The sequence below is a fragment of the Lonchura striata genome, chromosome 20 (assembly GCF_046129695.1).
Source record: "Lonchura striata isolate bLonStr1 chromosome 20, bLonStr1.mat, whole genome shotgun sequence".
Classification (NCBI taxonomy): Eukaryota; Metazoa; Chordata; class Aves; order Passeriformes; family Estrildidae; genus Lonchura; species Lonchura striata.
In genome coordinates this window covers 10568960-10581362 of record NC_134622.1, presented here as the reverse complement: position 1 = coordinate 10581362, position 12403 = coordinate 10568960, and the positions used below count along the sequence as shown (strand labels likewise).

At 49.3% G+C, this 12403-nt stretch overlaps 1 protein-coding gene across 1 annotated transcript; it reads left to right on the top strand.

The window, feature by feature from the left end:
- Positions 1-6257: 6257 nt before the first annotated feature.
- DDX52 (DExD-box helicase 52) lies at positions 6258-12160 on the top strand. The gene is made up of 15 exons (XM_021533004.3): positions 6258-6384; positions 6494-6710; positions 7027-7157; positions 7355-7540; positions 7725-7868; positions 8651-8762; positions 9005-9077; positions 9151-9354; positions 9721-9811; positions 9978-10100; positions 10315-10465; positions 10714-10789; positions 10957-11028; positions 11148-11240; positions 11510-12160. Exons 1-15 carry the CDS (start codon positions 6298-6300, stop codon positions 11595-11597), a joined length of 1848 nt encoding a protein of 615 aa, XP_021388679.2. The 5' UTR covers positions 6258-6297; the 3' UTR covers positions 11598-12160.
- The last annotated feature ends 243 nt before the right edge of the window (positions 12161-12403 follow it).

The window sequence follows — 12403 nt, the reverse complement described above, 5'->3', positions numbered from 1 at the left end:
ATTAAGTGCAATTCCCCCATCTGTATATATTGGTCCTGAATATCTTCTTTTTCTCTTTTTTTTTTTTATGGTAAAGGTCAGAGATGAGGATGGTTTTGGTTTTGTATTTCTCGTTTTCCTTTAAATGAGTCAGTTCCAGTCCTGGGGCTGGCAAGGACCCTGGCCAGGCAGCACTGGGCTCTGCTGTGCAGGAGGACAGGCAGACACGTGTCCCCTGCACGGTGACATCCCACGTGAAGGAAGGGCACAGGGCGAGCTGAGCAGAGCCCTGGCAGGACCTGGATGATCCATGTGGGAACAGCTGCCACTACCAACCACTCTCAATGGACTTCCCTGCTCCTGGGGACTCTGAGGTGGGCTCTGGTGGGCTGGGGAAGGACTCGGCAGCCTGGTGAACACATCCAGCTGCTGGGAAGGGTCAGCAGCTTCCAGGTGAGCCTGGAGCACTCGCTGCTCCAGAGTGAAGGAGGCCACAGGGAATTCTGGTGGGATCTCCCCCATGGGTTCAGAGACTCTCCTGGATTTTCTCCTCCCTCGGGGCACAAAAGGGAGTGCCCATCACTGCCTCATGTCCTCCTAGTGAATGGCCAGTACGGGGGGGCTTCTTCATCCCTTCAGCAGGTGATGATGAACCTTGTTGGCTCCACCCTTAGCAGTGCACAGGCTGCCCTCGTCCTCATGGATGGATGGATGGATGGATGGAATATGGGCTGTGGTGTGGACACTCCAGCTGCTGCCCTGTCTCAGCTGGCACCAGCTCCTGCATGGAAAGCTCTGCAGGAACATCTCCAGCTTGGGAATGATCCCAGCTCTGTGGTGAGGGCACGTCTAGCCCCTCAGGCACTCGCTGAGGACACACACCAGAGCCCTGGAGGAGTTTGGGTGCCCAAGTCCAACCTCCCAAAGCCATGGAAGCTGTTAAAGGCATCGTCTGCCCTCTGTGAGACATGAGCTCCTCTGTAAACGGATTTAATGCTCCCCAGCTCTGCTGATTTTTCATTAACTTTGTGGCATGTGCCAACTGCTGAGGGGGATTTCGAGAGGTGGAGAGCAGCAGAGGTGCCCGTGGACAGATAGCCATGCTAAGAAGGAGAGCACTGGATGCTCTCTGGGCTGACAAAGGCTCTTTGACTCAGTTGTCTGCACAGTGGGGCCCTCCCCTCGCTGGGACAGAGCTGCTCACCGGCGAATAAGTCATCAGGAAATTGCAGACCAATATTCAGAATTACATTTAATTTAATGTATACCATAATTAAACACCATTTCTTCTGAGCCCTTGCTGCTGCTGTGTGGTCTGTGAATTCCACAGGGGTCGTGTGTGGTGGTTTGGCAGAGGTGGGGCTGACAGGGACACGGGCTGGTGGCACGTCCCTCCTGCTGCCCCTTGCAGTGACCATCTCTGTTTATTCCTGCCTGCATCCAGGAGTCGCAGGAGGTTTTTGGAGGTGGGGAGATCCATGTCCTCACCCTCCTAATGATGGCCTAATGATGCTGCCCTTAGCCCAGCAGTGTCTCATCCCCTGCTAGCTTTAGCAGCCCCGTGCTAAGCAAACCAATTAGGAGGGGAGTGCCAAAGCCAGCTCTGGAATCTGAGCCCGTGGGTCAGGGCAGCCCCAGGGGGAGGTGGCAGGGTGTGCTCTGGGGCTGGAGAGCTTTTGAAGATCCTTGATTGTGAAGAGCTAACAGAGCTGAGTGACTCAGAGCACAGCAGTGGGAAACTGGAACCTTTGTGAGTTCATGGTGATGTGGAGTAATGTGAGGCTTTCCCTGGGTGATGCAAATCCAGGTTGATTTGGCACTGCAGAGGGAGGAATGGACAATCCAGTGGGAAGCAGGTGGGAGAAGGAGGCACCAGACCTGCTGCAGCTGAGTCTATTGATGCAGTGCCTTCTGGGGCTTGATTTCTGCACCAGCTGGAAGAGAGTGAGACTGAAAGGATGGAGCTGGGGGTGTGAGAACCCTTTGGGAAATGGTCCAGGGTCAGTGCTGCTCTGCAGAGAAGGTAAGTGGAAACCTTTGGAAAAGGAGGCTTTGAGAACTGACCCCACCACAGAGGGATGTGATGAAGGAAGAGGGGACAGAGCCAAAAAAACGAGGGAAAAGGGCAGAGGATACATCCAAATGAAGGCACAGAGGGAGCAGGTGACTCCCACGGAGAAGTGTGATGAAGCAGACAGGATAAAGTCAGTAATGTGAGTAGAACAAAGGATGAATACCAGATAACTCTCCCCAGGGGTGAGGGTTTCTGAAGCTGCTGAACAGGGACTGTGTGCTGGCACTTCCCATCCCTGGGCAGCAGGCTCTGGGACAGGGGGAGCAGGGCAGGGTGCGTAGGGTGCTGTGGGTGCCACACATACCTGCGTGGGGAGAAAGCTTCCTCTGATTTTGAGTTAACCTCTGCCTGAGGAAACCCTTCTGGATGGTAAATGCCACACAAAACTCTTCAGGGCAGCCTCTGCAGCAGCTGGGCTGGGGCTGGGGCTGTCCCTGGACCTCACCTTGCTCAGAGAAGCCTTGGGTGGAACGTTTGCTCCCACAGGTGCCCTGGCTGCCTCGTTAAATTGCTGCCAAATGCGATGTCATGTCAAGTGAAGCTCCTGGAAGACACTGTTTTCCTCCTGTTGCTGTCAGGCACGTGGTGTTTGTGTCTGATGCAGTTATTATGGGGCAAAGAAACCAGCAGAGCCACGGCAAAGTTTGTTTATGACCAAAATACTTTTACAGGGTTGGGTGATTATTTTACAGCTCAAAGCTGCTTACAAGGGAATTCCTTGCACGTGAGGATTCACAGCCTGCCACGAGGCTTTAGCATTGTCTTTTCACATGAGCTGCAGCCTCCTTCATGGGCACAGGGACAAGGCTGGGCTAAATTAAAGCGCAGGTGTGGGTACAAAGGAGTAATCCCCCAAATCCCAGCTCTGCCAGGGCTGCCATGGGTCTGTGTGACACGAGGACCTGCTCTGTCCATGGAGTACCACCCAAAGCTCTGTTTTGGTGCTCCTTGCCCAGCCCGTGGGCTGAGGGTCAGGGGAAGAGCAGGGGAAGCCTGAGATGTGTGGAGGGCAGGGCAGGAGCTTGACCTCTCCTGCACCTCCAAGGGGAGCACAGCTGTGGCAGCTGGTAAAGCCCACACCCTGCCAGGCTCCTGTTTGTGCTGTGGGTGCTGCCAGCAAAGCTCTGGCTCAGAACCAGCTGGGCTGCCCTCGCTGCCCACCCCAGCGCCATGGCAGGGATGCCCAAACCCTGAGCAGCAGCCCTGGGCACGGGGCTGTGCCAGGCTGGGCTGTGCCATGCCAGGCTGTGCCAGGCAGGGCTGTGCTGTACCCAAACACTTCAGAAGGCACTCAGCATCCAGGGCGAAGCTCTCTGCCCGCTGCAGCACATCCCTGATTGTTCCTGCAGCCCCGCCGTGCCCTGGGCTCCCGTGAACCCTGCAGGATCCTCCTCCCCTGGAGCAGCCCAGGCAGAACCGGAGCTCCGGGGGAGCCACCAGCACCAGCAGGGAGAGGTCTCTGAGCCCCTGGACTTTATTTCTGTGACCCAGAGAGAAAATTTAAAAGTCTAAAAACTCAAATGTGCCCTAGAGCTGTCCTGTCCCAGTGTAGGCGTAATGCAGAGCCGTGGAAAACCAAAGCCTCAGGCATTTTACGCCGTCTTCTAATTCAAGGAACTTTGATTTTACTTTTCTACTCAGCAAAACTAATCCTCCTCTCTGTAATTAATATGCTGCTGAAGTGGATTCTTAATTACAGATAAATCACAAATCTACACACTCAACTGTTATGCTTTTCAAGTAATAAAACAGATCGTTTGTCTTCCTCAGATGAACAGAGCCCAACCAGCACACCATTTCCCTCTTTATGAAGAATTCATTTGCCTTAGAAAGAAAGTCTTTAAAAAAACATTGCAAGGATTTCTTGAATAGGGGATCAAAGCTCCCACACTGCTGGAAACCATTTTTTGCTAAATAAGATGTGAGTAAAGGGGGAAAAAGTAAAAGTTTTTTGGTAGTGGTTGGGATTACAACACCCTCGGGAGGGACGAGGACGTGGGGTCAAGAAGTGGTGACCAGGTTAGCAACACAGGGAACAGAAGGGCAGGACAAAGGAACAGAAAGTGGAAATGGACAGCTGAATGAGGACGCATGTTTCTGTGCTGCAAGAGAATGGCTGCGACATCAATTCATACTGAGAGCTGAGGGCTGGGGGCTGCTAATGGATGGGGGGACACAGCAGGGCTCAGAGGTCAGCGGGGCTAATTGACTCCATGTGCATGGCAGTGCTGCTGGTGGAGCAGGAGGGCAGCACTGGGGGCACAGTGCAGCAGTGCTGGGGTGCAGCAGGGCTGGGGCACACATGCAGCAGTGCTGGGGCACAGTGCAGCAGGGCTGGGGCACAGTGCAGCAGTGCAATGCTCAGGATGTTGCGTGGTCAGGGTTGGAACAGGCTCCCCAGAGCTCCAGGAGCTTTTGGACAATGCTCTCAGGGATGCACAGGGTGGGATTGTTGGGGTCCCAGCTCGGGATGTTCCATGGTCAGGGTTGGAATAGGCTCCCCAGAGCTCCAGGGGCTTTTGGAAGCTCTCAGGGATGCACAGAGTGGGATTGTTGGGGTGTTTGTGCAGGTCTGGATGGTCCCAGCTCAGGATGTTGCATGGTCAGGGTTGGAACAGGCTCCCCAGAGCTCCAGGAGCTTTTGGAAGCTCTCAGGGATGCACAGGGTGGGATTGCTGGGGTCCCAGCTCAGGATGTGCCGTGCTCCCTCGCTCCTGGCACGGGCTCTCTGCCCTCGGAAGCTCCTCACCCTGACACACAGGATTTCCTGGCTGACGATGGGGAGACTGTCCCTTTCCTCACTCTTGAATCTGCCAGCAGCATCCCTCGCTGAGTGATGGCTGTTGGAGATGATTTACAATTCTTTGTTACACAAATGCCTGCACATTCTCCCCATCCTCTCGCAGCAACCCTTAGTCACTGCTCCCAGCAGAAGGCAGAGCCTCGGCCTGGGAACCGCACGGGGACGGAGCTGGCTCTTCATTCACTGTAAATTCACCCTGGGGACACAAGGAAGGGAAATGTCACCGCTGTGCTGCTCCGCACCCAGGTCCTGGGTCTGCTGCCACTCATGTGCTGCCAAGCTAAAGGTCTGGCAAAGAAAAAGAGCAATAAATCAGGCAGAGAAGGGCGGAGGGGAGGATCAGGCTTACCCGATTTTTCATCCCAAAGTTTGTTATTAAAGTAGTGAATGTTACAGGAGGAACAGCCATGGCCTATATGTCTTGGAGCTCTTGCATTTCAGCAACATAAACCTTTAGCCCTCAAGACTTTTATTACATTAAATAATTTTTATTCCTGCTAAGTAAATTTCTGTTTCTTTTCCTTCATGAACAACCAGGAAAAATCTGTATTCTTTGATCTGATAGAGAGTACTAGATCTACCTGCATTATTGGCTCTCGCAGCTTATCATAATGAAGAAATACATTAATTAAATAAATTCTGATCTTAATCTGGGCAAACTTTCTTGAGTGCTCTGAGGAGCTCAGCCAGTTGCCAGGTTGCTCCTGCCATGGCCTCAAGCATTTCTCTCCTCAGGCACACTCTCGAGGGTGGATTGTAGGAGTATAAATCAAGGACTAAGCAAAGTGGTCGTGCACAGGGCAGCACCCACACCGTCCTGCCTGCCCCCTGCTCTGGGATTCCTTAAAATCAGAGGGGTTTGGGCACGTTGCAAAAGGCAGGCCTCAGAGACAGCAGGATGGTGATTAAAGCTAAGCAGTAGCTGTAAGATTTGTCAGCAGAAAAATTATACAAGAAGCAGAAAGAAAGGATAAATAAAATGGTCTGTGTATTAACTAGAACTACTGTTTTACTTTGTGTGATTGGTCAAAAAGCTTTTAAAGTAAGTTGTAACATTAAGTTCTTAGTCTGCTGCCTGGGATGTGAGCTGCTGGCATCTTCCCATTGTCATAACCATAAATGAGAGTGATGCTAAAAAATAAACAGCTCGAGACGCGTTCCACAGCGGCCCCGTCCCGTTCGTGACTTGTACAGAGCCCCCGCCAGACTCCAGGACAGAGCCGGACGGGGCCGCACGGAGGCCGGGGATGCTGCCCGTGGCCGCCGTGCTGTCGCCACAGGCGCTCCGCTGCCGGCGCGGCCTAGGCAGGCCTGGGCGCGCCGTCGCCATGGCAACGCGCCGCCATGCCCGCGGGCCGCCGGAAGTCCACCCGCCGGAAGTGCCACCCGCCGGAAGTGCCGCCCGCTTCCGGCGCGGCGCGCTCTGCCGGGAGCGCGGCGCATGGAGACCCACGAGCTGTTCCGCCGCCTGGGCGCCGGCGCTCGCTTCGACCTGCGCCGCTTCGGCCTCGACGCGCGGCGCTTCGGGGTGCGGGCACAGCCGGGGCAGGGCTGGGGGACCGGCCCGTGCGCGGTTCAGGCTCCTGAGGAACGGGGCCTGGCCACGGCGGCTCACCCTTCTCCCCGGTCTCCCGCAGGTGGTTAAAGGGAACCGCGGCGGCGTCTCGCCGGAGAGCCTCGACTTCTTCGGGAGCAAGGAGGGAGCCCCTCAGGGATCTGCCGAGGAGGGCGGGGGGATCGCAGGGGCTGAAGAAGAGGTGAAGCAGCAGAAAGATGGAGCAGGGAAAAACGATGGAAAGAGGAAAAGAACGGCAGAAAGCAGTGAAGGGAAAAGAAAAAAGAAAAAGACACGAGGTATCTGTACACACACACACACACACGCACACACACACGTATCCCTGGCAGAATCCTCAAAGAACCCCAGAATGGTTTAGGTTGGAAGGGACCTTCCAGCCCATCCAGCTCTGGGATCCGTGGCTGGCCTGGCTCAGAGCTGATCTCAGAACTGGGCCAAGATTCAGTGCTGAGAGCTGGGGATGTGGTTGGCATCCTTCTGAAGTCTTCGTTAGCTTTATTGGGAATGTGAGGAAAAAGGTTCTGAGATCTTGTCTCTAAATAACGCCTGTCTGTATTGTACTAAAGCAAATTTCAACTTGTCTGCAACTTTCAGGAGCAGCATCAATGCCAGAGCTGTCAGAAAACAATGGAATAAAGTGGATGTCCTCTCTGGAAGCAAAATTTGAAGATGCAAAAGACAAAAAACCTACTGTGGAGAAGCTCGAACGCTTGAGGAGAGAAAAGGTGGGACCAGGGGGTTCTGATGCAACAAGAGGTTCCTGGTGTTCTCTGGGTGTTTGATCTAAAACTGGGGTTTATTTTTGGGAATTCCTCATTGGAGGAGGGTGACCAAGTGTGGGGGAAAGACCCAGGAGAGGAATGCACATGTGGTGAGCTTTATGGTGCAAATGCAAAAGCAGGAGTTTGTTTTTGCCTCGCAGATCAATCGCTTCAGGCACCAGCACAGGATCAACGTGCAGGGAACAGATCTCCCTGACCCCATTGCCACCTTCGAGCAGCTTCAGCAGGAGTACAAAGTGCACCCTAAAATCATGGAGAATATCCAGGCTGCAGGCTTCCATGTCCCAACAGCCATCCAGATGCAGGCAATTCCCGTCATGCTGCATGTGAGTTCTCTGGGCTTTCAGGGATTCTGCCAAAAGCTGGATCAACTTCATCAGAATTGAAAGCTTGGCTTTTTCAGTTTTCCTCATCTGTGTCAGTTTGCAGCATTGATATTTATGAGAATGGAATTTTTACCTTTTTTTTTTTTTTTTTCTTACTGAAATAAAAGTTTGTTTTTTCTTACAGGGTCGGGAGCTTCTGGCTTCAGCTCCTACAGGGTCTGGAAAAACACTGGCATTTTGTATCCCTCTCTTAACACATCTGAAACAACCCAGGAACAAAGGATTCAGGGCTCTGATCATATCACCCACCCGAGAGCTTGCCAGCCAGGTGTGTGTTGAGGGAGTCTCACACTGATGGGCTTCAGTGTTGTCACGCTGCATCAGCAAAATAACACCTTTGTAAATATTTTTTTTCCTTTATTGCCCTCACGTATCAGAGAAAGCCAATTTAAATGTTTCTTTCAAGTCTTTTGACTTCTGTGGAGTAGGTACATATCTATTATCTGAGTCTAATCTAAATGATTAGATTAGAGGCTCAAGATTCTTTGATCATATTTTAAACTGCCCAGTGCTCAGGTGCTCTTAAAACCTCCTTTCCTACTTCAGATTGCTATGAGAGGTTTATCTGTTCGTCCCAAACTTGGAATTTCAAGGGATAACGTTATAACAAAGCTGTGTTATTGAAATGAAATAAAAAGACACCTTTGGGCAGTTCTTATTCATGTGAAAGAGGGAGCCACATATGGTAGTGATGTGAATAATGCTTGTTAGAGAGCTGCATTTTATTAGCTAAGGAAACCAGAGAGCTTTCTCTTAACCAGAGAGATTTCATTGAAATCAGGGTGAGGTTTGAAGCTCTGACTTCAGGATTAGGGTGCCCAGAGCAGCTGTGGCTGCCCCTGGATCCCTGGCAGTGCCCAAGGCCAGGCTGGACGGGGCTGGGAGCAGCCTGGGACAGTGGGAGGTGTCCCTGCCATGGCAGGGGGAACTGGATGGCTTTAATGTCCCTTCCAACCCAAAGCATTCCATGACTCCACAATGGCCAGCAGTTTTTTGGTTAGTAAAGCTCATCAGCTCAGTTTGGAAATGCAATCTCTGCTGCCTTTTCAGACCCACAGGGAGCTGGTGAAGCTGGCAGAGGGCACAGGCTTCAGAATCCACATGATCCACAAGGCAGCTGAGGCAGCCAAGAAGTTTGGGCCCAAGTCTTCCAAGAAATTTGGTAACTGTTGTAATGACTGAAGTGCTTTTAAAAAATTAAAAAGTGTCACTGACCTTTCTCTTTGGGCTGTGTGGTTTTAAAGAGATGGTTAAAAAGTGGCAGGGAAGAAATGGGAAGTGAGCCTGACATGGACTCTGCTAAACTGTACCTCTGGCAGATTGGGTTGGATCTGGTGTTTCTCAGGGCTCTGTTGGGTTTATTTTGTGTCTTTTTTTGACATTTTGCTTCTTTTCTTTTAATAGATATACTGGTTACTACTCCCAACAGACTCATTTATTTGCTGAAAGAAGATCCCCCAGCAATAGACTTGAGCAGGTAGGAGAGTGTTCCAACTGTGCCTTGCCACTCTGAAGTGGCTCTCCTGAAAATCAAACCTCCCTGTTCCTAGCGTGGAGTGGCTGGTGGTGGATGAGTCAGACAAGCTGTTTGAGGATGGGAAGTCAGGATTCAGGGAGCAGCTGGGCACAATCTTCCTGGCATGCACCTCCCACCTGGCCAGGAGGGCCCTGTTCAGCGCTACCTTTGCCCACGACGTGGAGGAGTGGTGCAAGCTCAACCTGGACAACGTTGTGCTGGTAAATGTTGGGGCAAGGTAGGTGTTTTCTGCTTCTTTTTTCTTCGTAATATCCTGGGAAATTGTTTGCTTTGCATCATCAGCCTGCTTGGTTTTGGGGCTGTTGTAGTCAGCGCTGCAGGTTGTTTGTCTCCAGAGAAATTTGAGTAGGCACGTAGATAGTTCTCTTGTGTTGAATAAAGTGTTCTTTTCCTTTGACAATTAATTTATCATCAAGTAAACATCAATCTTAGGAGTGTGCACTGGTGGATTAGGTTTTGTTGTGCAGTATTTCTCATCCACCAGGTTGTATTTTTATGGAGATTATTTATTAATATATAAGATAAGTTTTTGTTAATGTATATAAAAAATACTGAAGCATTTCTGTTGAATTTCTGGTTTCAGAAACTCTGCAGCAGAGACAGTAGAACAAGAGCTGCTGTTTGTTGGATCTGAGACAGGAAAACTAACAGCAATGAGAGAGCTTGTTAAAAAGGTATTTTGGAGAGACTTGAGTGTGTTCTTTTTCCTGTTCAGCTGAGCTGTGATCTGTGAGAGACTCCCAATTTCCCAGGATGTTAAACCATTGCCCAAATCTGCCATGTCTCAGTTTCTGCAAGGAAAAGGACTTTGGAACCTGAGATCAACTTACTCTTTTGCAGGGTTTTGCTCCTCCAGTCCTTGTTTTTGTACAGTCTATTGAGAGAGCTAAAGAGCTTTTTCATGAGCTTATTTATGAAGGCATCAATGTGGATGTCATCCATGCAGACAAGACTCAGCAACAGGTAGGAGGATTTTATTTCTTTTCAAGAAATGCTTTAGAAAGAAAGGTGAAAGCAAGAGTGTTGGAATGCAACTCTAGGTAACTGTGGCAGCAGATTCCTGCAGGTTTTTGTTCAGAGGTTTAGATTTATTCCTTAACATCATGACAACTTTCAGGAAACAAGTTCATCTCCTTTCTGGGACTGTTTCCAAATATCTTTGCTGTTCTTTTCCTAGAGAGACAGAGTAGTGCAGAGTTTCAGAGCTGGGAAAATCTGGGTGCTCATCTGCTCTGCGTTGCTGGCTCGAGGGATGGACTTCAAAGGTGTGAATATGGTCATCAATTATGATTTGCCCACGAGTGCAGTGGAATACATCCACAGGATAGGTGAGGCGTGGCTCACAAATCTCCTCCTTTTTCTCATTTCTGAGGTCTTGCATGTAGATGTTGCTTTTGTCAGCATTCTGTGAACTTTATTTAGATGTGCTTTCATTCACTGGGAGCAATGTTTGGGGATTGGCTGCTTTGGTATATCCTTGGTGAGTGAACATGCAGCAGGAGGCTGGGGCTGTGAGGAGGAATAAAGGGAGATGTCTGAAGTAAAATCTCTGCTCTGCAAAATGTGTGCTTGGCAGGTCGTACTGGAAGAGCAGGACACAGAGGAAAGGCAGTCACTTTCTTTACAGAAGATGATAAACCTTTATTACGGAGGTAATATGTCTTAATTAATAATGACTTTATTTCTTGCTTGAAAAAGAATCACCACAAAACAAAAGACCAACAAACCAGCTGGTTTGTTTGGTTTGCTGTTTTCCACAAAAAATATTTATCACTTGTCCAAGCACTGGAGTTGATCTTTTCCCTCCTCTCCTTTCCAGTATTGCCAACGTTATCCAGCGAGCTGGCTGTCCTGTGCCAGAATACATAAAACATTTGCCCAAACTACAGAGGTATGTTCATTTTTAGCACTTAAACAGTCTTTTAATCAGTGCTTTTTAAAAACTTATGGTACTTTCTAGAGCTAGAAACCCTAGTAATTTCATCTTTCTTCACTAAATGTTGTTCTCAGCAAACAAAAGAAGAAATTCATTAAGAAACCTTTAACAAGAGAATCCATTTGTACCACCCCAAAGTGCTTCTTGAATAAAGGCAAAATCAAAATGTAAGTAGGTTTTGCTGAAGAGGAGGTAAGAGATGCTGTTTATCCAGAAACAGCCCAGAAAATTCAAGCAAAGTAACAGATAACTTGTTTGGATGAACCACACAGTCATAAAGATTTTAGTGATGAAGTTTTAGTGTCAGTATCTGTCTGTGGGAGCTTGGATTAATGACAGCATTTTGCCTTGTGGTGCCATGTGTCAGGTGACAGCAGCCTGAGTTTAAGCCACTGGTTATGTTCAGGTGTCTTGATCTCCAATGTGTTTCTTGTAGGAAAACTACAAAGGAAAATACTAAGGGAAAGAAGAAAGATAAAGAAGACAAAAATGGCAGTAAATTACAGACTGTTTCAGAAAGCTGAATTCAGGCTGGTGAGCTGGGGCTGACACCTCTGTCTGTGGTGGAACAGAAGAATGAAGATGGCAGCGATGGTGAAGGGAGAAGAACATTTCTCACGTTTCCTTTGGGGTGAGGGTGGAGGTTTACATGCTAGAAAGTCTCTACTGCACTGCCAGAAGAGAATTCCTGGATGCTTCTTATAGAAGCTGGAGCATGTGCTCGTGCAGTGAATGCCGTGTATTTCTGACAATAGTTCAAAACCAGCATCAGTTTGTGTTACTTTCACACAGTTTTGTACTGCTCCTTGAAAAAATACTGTCTGTGTTAAGATTTCCCCTAATACATTTTTAGATTCTTCCAGGAGATTCAGAGACAAAAACCACACAATGTTTACCATCAGGTTTGACTTCCGTGGACACTTGAAAAAAGCCAAAACAAACCCACTTGAATGTGAAAATAAAGCCTTCCTACTGTTTTTCTTCTATAAAATTATATTGAAATAACTAATACCTGACATGTCCAGTAATTTTGTACGCTTTTATAACTGAGCCTGAAACTAGAATAAACGAGGTCATAAGATGTTAATTCAGAGACCTGTGTGTCTGTGCAGCCTCGGTGGAACAAGTCTGCAGGCAAAAAAAGCCCAGCTCAGTGTGTTTTCCCTGTCTTCATCTGCTCAGTGTGTTCTCAGCCCACCCTGCTTTTGTCATCAGCATTCCAGTCAGGCAGGAATGGCTTCTTTGTAACTACAAACCTTTAAGGAAGAATTTCTGGACAGGATTGTCCTGGTTTAATCTAGTTTGCATGGGGCAGCCTCAGCACCCTCAC